At 28.6% G+C, this 7,203-nt stretch overlaps 1 protein-coding gene across 1 annotated transcript; it reads right to left on the bottom strand.

The window, feature by feature from the left end:
* Window positions 1–1,313: 1,313 nt before the first annotated feature.
* On the bottom strand, window positions 1,314–4,695 carry LOC106756839 (protein Asterix). Its single transcript, XM_014639442.2, has 3 exons — window positions 4,496–4,695; window positions 4,297–4,397; window positions 1,314–1,553 (listed from the first exon to the last, which is right to left on the bottom strand). The coding sequence occupies exons 1-3, from the start codon at window positions 4,634–4,636 to the stop codon at window positions 1,490–1,492; spliced, it is 306 nt and encodes a 101-aa protein (XP_014494928.1). The 5' UTR covers window positions 4,637–4,695; the 3' UTR covers window positions 1,314–1,489.
* Between the last annotated feature and the right edge of the window lie 2,508 nt (window positions 4,696–7,203).

Raw genomic sequence — 7,203 nt, 5'->3', positions numbered from 1 at the left:
ATACAAAATTATTTAAATACTAAATAATCATTAATAAATTAAAAATATCAATATTAATGATCTTTTTTAATTGATATAGTTTTTTATTTTTTTTTTAAAGCTTTCAATTGATATTTATAAAGCTTTTCTACAATAAACAAAAATTTAGCTTATTTCCATTTGATGCCAATTACAATATTTTTCGTTGATGTTGGTTGGATTTTTTTTTTTACTTTCTTTTATTGATGTAGATTAACGTTTTTTCCTGACGAAATATCTAGTTAATATTGCCCGAAAGTTTTCCATATTATTATAAAAAATAAATCCTAATGAACTATTAATAGAAAAATAACGTTGATGTTGCTAAATAAAACTAATTATTACACACATGAACTTAAAATTATCGTTAAAAAATTCAAAAGTCTTATTCATAATCATATTAAGCAAATGGTTCATATCAGAGTTTGGTTTTTGAGAATTACAAGGCTGCACTCCTTGATTCTACCATCTTAATATTATCTCAGGGTGTTTTATCCCTAATAGGGAAGGATGACTGCTATACAGATAAAATTTCCATAACTGTTTTTTGTGTTCCAAAAATTAAATTCCAAGTGTGAGGGTGCAGGAAATAATTCACTTATCTTATTGCCATTTTTACCATTGCAAATGTTAAGCCCTCAAAAAATTAATTGAGAATTTTGAATAAAAATAAAATAAAAGAGAGAAGAAAGCGATAAAATAATGGTCTGAATGATTCATGCTATTACATTTTTTAAAAAGCTCATTCATTAATGTAAAAGTAATTTATTGAAGAAGGAATTTGTGTACTTTCGTTTGATTGAATTTTGCATTAGTTTGCTGCATGTACCTTTTTCCTTTTATTGTTAATTTCCATTTATAGTTTCGTTTCTTTTATTCTCAATTTCAATTCATAGTTTTGTTTCTTTCTTGAATATAATTCTTAATTTGATATTAATCGAGAAAATCCTAATTAACATTATCAGTGAGAAATATTAAAGTTATTTATTAATAAATTTTAAAATTATGATCTGAAATCTTAATTAAGCTAACAATATAATTAAGCCAATAATATGAATTTTAATCAAGTTAACTACACTCTAACAAAATAAAATGAAGCAAAAAAAATTTTAAAGGAAAAGGGCAAATTTGGTAACTTGAATAATTTCATTAACTAATCCAATTACTTTTATAAAAAGCAAGGACTTTTTATACAGAAGTGACGAATATATTTAAAATGTAAGTCATTTCATTTTGAAGTAATTTTTAAAACCAAGTTTAGAAAAACAAATGTGCAAAATGTTGTAGCTCTCAGATTCCATAGTAAACCATCTTTTAAATATATAATCATAAAAACGTAAAATTATCCAGACTTGGCAAGCATCTTTAATACAGACGAGTTAAATGACACATGATGAAAAGGGAAAAATTGAATACTTAAACTTCCCTCACTTAAAAAAATGGTGTATTTCTACCTCAAAATCTTGAGATTTCAGCTTTGTTTGCCAGGTCTGGGAGGTCCAAAGTAGTTTGTTATCAATCCCATTAGAGAAAACCTGCGGTTCAGATTAACATCAGCTCAATAATTTAAAACTCAAGAAAACCTGTCGAAATTTATACTAGATGGAAATTGAGGACAAACTATTTTATGTTCACGTTGCCACAGAAGAATGAAGAAAAATAAAATGCTGCAAATCACACGTGTTTCTATGTGTGCATGTAACTGCTAATATACTATCATTTGCTTTATAGAATACAAGTTCAGTAAGTTAAACCTTTTGAGAATTTCAACATACCCGAATCATATACTTCTAAAAAGGTGCAAGTAACCAAACTGTTATGAGTTTAGTAATATTAGTATGGTAGTATAGAAGATTAGTTTCATAATCTATATATATATATATATATATATAGATATAGATATATATCCAAACCTTTGCCTCTATTCTATGTGTGTAGTGAAAAATTAAAACAGAACAAAAAAGGTTATTTTGCAATGTATTTTACGAGCGGGAACAAGTTATCAAACTTTAGCAGTTTTTTGTCAATGTAATACAACTCAGTAAACCACAATTTAACATTCTACAATGACATATTACAGACTATTTTCCTGGACCTATCTTGAAGAGGATTCCTTGTCCTTAGAGTTTTAAGGAGACTTGAACCTATAAGCCTGATTGATGAACCACTGCTATGATGACACTTCCATCTAATGCTAGCTCCAAAGAAAAGCAAAATGACATTACCATCCTACCAGTTTCCTAAGCTCTATGGTTTCATTTATTCCAAAGAATGTTAAACTATTCTCCAAAAGAGTAAACAACACAACATCCTCAATATTTTGATCGAGTTTTCATTTACTTTTAACCTTGTCATAATGGAAGGATACGCAGTTTTACCATGACATGGGAATGCAAGTAATTTTCTACCGACTATTAGCTTTCAGTCCCCACTTCTTCATACCGGACATTCTTTCTCCCCATTATTTGAATTCTGAAAAACGTTCCTAAAACTAGTAAACGCTATCCACATATACTCATTTATCCAGATGTAAAGTTACCTGTCTTATATTTTGACACTTCCGTTCAAAATCTCTATGTACTTCAAATACCCCCTTAAACCTGTGCTCTCCATCTCTAACTATTGTTATGTGTTGCTAGGTATTTAGCCATGTCATGAGAGAAGTCTCAAAACTTAGGAAACAAATTCAAGGGCCAGTCATTTTTTAAGTCAATCTTTAGTTGTATAAGCTTTAAATGTTACATAATTGAGACCAAAGTTTCCATCATCAGGGTTTATAGTAAAGAACATGAAGAACTTGCATGCAGTACGACAGGTACAAGCAGAATAAAAGAGAAAAAATTTGTAAGAGTTGAAACATGCTTCAGAAAGTTGAAGGGACGTTACAAAGAAAAAGAAGTTTGCACCACATATAATATTGGTTACCTTTTAACAGTCCATACACAAGAATATTGTTTCTTGATAGGAATACCTACATAGTAAGCAGTTAAAAATAATGACCAAGATTACGATGCACTTAAATTATTTGGTCAGCAATCCTATAACTATTCCAGGTGAAGAAAACACCTGTGAGAAGTAGCTGTCTATGATTGGGGCAAAGCATAGACTCCACTAAAGTAAAAAATTCTGCAGTAAAAGGAATCTATGGAATGAAAAAGGTTGGGAGTGCCCTGAAGAATTGAAAGAAAAAAAATCAGAAGCTTGTCTTCTGTATATAACGGGTATAGGGAAACAAAAATGACATTAAAGGAAGTTATGAAATATGATCTCATGGTGGATAAAATTCTTGAAAATTTGATTTTTTGATAAAGCCTAAAAGGCTGTTATTCCTAACATCTCTAGTGAAATAAGGTTGTCGTGTTCTGGTTGTTTGTTGAGGGATATGTTTGGAAAGCTGGAAATAGGGTGAGTAATAGATGACGAAAGGGAAAACATACTTAAACATAGTTGTGGAGTTAAGAAACTGAAGGGGGCGGAATGGAAGGGAGAAAATCCTAGTCCCATCCCTTGATAAAAAAAATAAGCAACCAAACAATAGATCAACATGTTCTATTCCATTCCATTCCATTATGAGCCATTCTTCTCCTTCTCTATAAAACACCCAAACATTTTATTAAGATGCATTTTGAATTGAATTGAAATGGATTAGTAAAACATACATAATTAAAACATCTAAAATTTGTAATCCATAAAATGAAAAAAGAAAAATGCAATTCATCATCCATGACTCGTTTGATAAAAAAAGAAAAACTATGTTGTATTTTATTGTTTTAAAATATTTTTTGAAATTAATGTTCTATATTTATACACATTCTTAATCCCAAATAGCCTTTGAGTCTCAGACTCATTCTCTCTATGTCCAACCAATGAATTTTGGAATATCTGACGCTGATCCAATGGATTATAAAGCATGTGGGATGGTTGGTGGTTCATTCCATTTTACTACTGACACTTCTGGAACAAATGAGTAAGTAAAGAATACTAACTAACTTCCAAAAAAAGGAAGGGAAAGATCCTTACTGCCGATTTCAATTTCCTATTCATCACGCCATAAAACTAAGCCTCAAATCTGACTTCGTTGATTTTGCCTACATTTGTTTCCTGATTCCGTACCCTTTACCCTTAAGAACGCATGTACCTCCCAAACCTAAGAACATTTATTCAACCTTTTGCTGTGCTTCTATTTTAAAAGAACAGCTCACACAATCAGATCCACGAACAAATTTCTTAAAGAAAAAGCAAACGGGAATTCGAATAGAGGAATACGAAGAAACTCACATCATAGCCATCATAACTTGTTTGAGATCGTTCTCGACATTCCGCATGTTCGCTACGGATTGCGCGCAGAATATGAGTGCCAGCCAGGAGCTCAGTTTGTACTGATTTCACAAATAACACAATAAGAAAAAAGTGTTAACGCATCGAAACGAAAATTCTGCAGTGAGATCGATGGCAAAGGGGTGCTTCAAATACTAACCCTAAACATAACGCCAGCGACGCCAAATATGACGGCGATGAATCCGGCGTAATCGATCGGCAGGTCCTGCGGTGCAATCTGCGGCGCCACGTAGGGTCTCGCCGCCGATGGCTGACGGGGATCGTTAGTGTGCGATGACATCTTCGGTTTCTCTTCTCAAGCCAGAGACAGATGTTGAGGAGTTTAGTAAATTTTCTTCTACTTAGTGTTTAATATTTATAGTGCGAAATCTGCAAAATATAAAGGATTATATTAGAAAAATTATTTCATTAATTAATCTGTAATTTTATCTCTTATCTTAAAGAAGGATATATATATATATATATATATATATATATATATATATATATATATATATATATATATATATATATATATATATATAAAATACTACTGTTAATAAAAGAGTTGTTTATTATAACTTGTCCTGAGTATAATTATCTTTATCAATATAAATAATTTTATCTGTTAAATACTATAATCATTTTTTTAACTCAATTAACTGTTTTTATTTTTAAAAGTGTTTATTATATAAATATTTTCTTGTGAATATTTTCTTTATAAATTTAATAACATTTCTTTTAATATAATAACTAAAAAGAGTTGATTTTATTTCTTTTAAGTACATCTGATTTCAATTATTGATAATTCTAATATATCGCTGTATATTTTACGGACTAATTATTGTATTTGATGCCAAATTACATATATTTAAAATAGAAGAAATATCACTATACATTTCGTCTAGTTATTTTGGTAGTTAAGAGCTATAAAATTATGATTTTAATTTGTAAATAAGTTGTATCACTGATAGACAAACTTTTAAAAACACGTTGATATATAATTGCACTCTCAAGCATAAGATATGTAGAATTTCATCTAGTAACAACATCTATTTTCAAACCTACTTTTATATCAATACCCGTTACTTGAATAACACATTTTTTAAATTAATTTTTCTTGCCTTCAATCCTCTCACATACTTGGTATTCTCTCTAATTTTATGCAAATAATCTTAAACCATCCTTAATCTCTCTTACATAATAATATTCAAAACATAGACACTACACCTGCACGAAATTAATCACCATTACATATCAAACTATTTTGTAATTTCATTTGCACACTCAAATTTTTATACAACACCTCATTGGCACTAACATCTAATGTGATAAAAAAAAAAGAAAAAGAAAAAAACGAAAACTTCCTCTCTATTCCTTAATCAAGCAATAAAGCAAAAAAATAAATAAAAAATTATCAAATCATGATCATTATACGGAGGTTCCATTTTACAAAAGACAATAATCTTACTATTTAACCTTCAAGCAACATCAACAAAATCAATAGTCAAACAAATAAATCTTTCTTGATTTATAAAATTTCAACAATCATATATTAAATAAATTCATTTATGAGATTTGCACCATCTCTTCGTGTTCATGAATTTGTTTTGAAATAATAGACACAAATATATTCCTACCTGGAAATCGTACTTCTGGATTTAGATATATAAGTGATTCTTTAATCTACTTATATTCAATAAATTATGTGAAAGTCTCTCTTGAATAATAATCATTAATCTATAACTTTTTGGTCATTTTCCCTATAACTTAATTTTCCAAGATGATTAATTATCATTTTTCTCATGTCATTGTCTTTTAATTTTTTTCGGACCGCACACTTTGACAGATGACACAACACTATTGATGTCCCTATTTTTCTACCACCAACAATATATTATGCACCGCATGCATTACATTTTACCTTTTCTTTACATTTTTTTATACCAAATTTTGTAAAATGATCCCAAACTTTAGAAGTAGTTATCTCGGGTCTCTTACTTTCTCTATCAAAATCTTTACCCTCATTCTTAATTTTTTTACACGATTCGTAACAAAAAATCATTCAAATTATCTTATCATCTACAATTTCAGAATTATTTTGTTATGTAATAATTACACAATATAATATCCTTAATCATTTAAAGAATGGACTAATATGATATAAACCAATACAAAAGGATATTTAAAACTTTTTTTAATATTCTAAAATGAATTTATTTTGGTTTTTTATTATTGAACTTAATTACTAAATGACCAATCAAGAATAAATATGAATTACAACACATGTGTTCATATGTTTGCATGATTCAAATATTTCAAAAATTAAATCTATTTATGATTAAGTCAAATTAGAATTTCCTTTTGAGTGTCTTTAATGAGTAGTTTGATAAATAACATGAGCGATCTTCTTCAAACGGAGAAGAAAGAAAATACGAAAATGAGAGTGAAGGAAGGATGTGTTGTTTAGCATTGAAGGAGAGGGTACAGCAGCTAGTACAACCCATCTTTAAAAAGTCAGAAAAAGAGAAGGAAAAGCAAAATAATAATAATAATAATAATAATAATAATAATAATAATAATTATTATTATTATTATTATTATTATTGTAATAATAAAATACTTTGGTAAAAGTTGTTTTAACTTAAGGTTATCTTTTCCTTTTTGAAAAAAAGTTAAAAGTGCAAGAAGAACAAAAAAGTTTGGATAGGACAATCCGAAATAATTCTATAATATGCTTTTTAATTTTGTGGTTGAAAACTGATACCCTCGTAGAAGTAAAATACTCCAAGAGATAAAGTAAGATATTTGGAGTACTTTAAATTTGAATTGAACTCGTATAATTGTATAGAACTATTTTCTTTTAAC

Source organism: Vigna radiata, chromosome 3, assembly GCF_000741045.1.
Source record: "Vigna radiata var. radiata cultivar VC1973A chromosome 3, Vradiata_ver6, whole genome shotgun sequence".
NCBI lineage: Eukaryota > Viridiplantae > Streptophyta > Magnoliopsida > Fabales > Fabaceae > Vigna > Vigna radiata.
The sequence above is the reverse complement of the archived record's forward strand: the minus strand, read 5'-3'. Positions and strand labels throughout refer to the sequence as shown.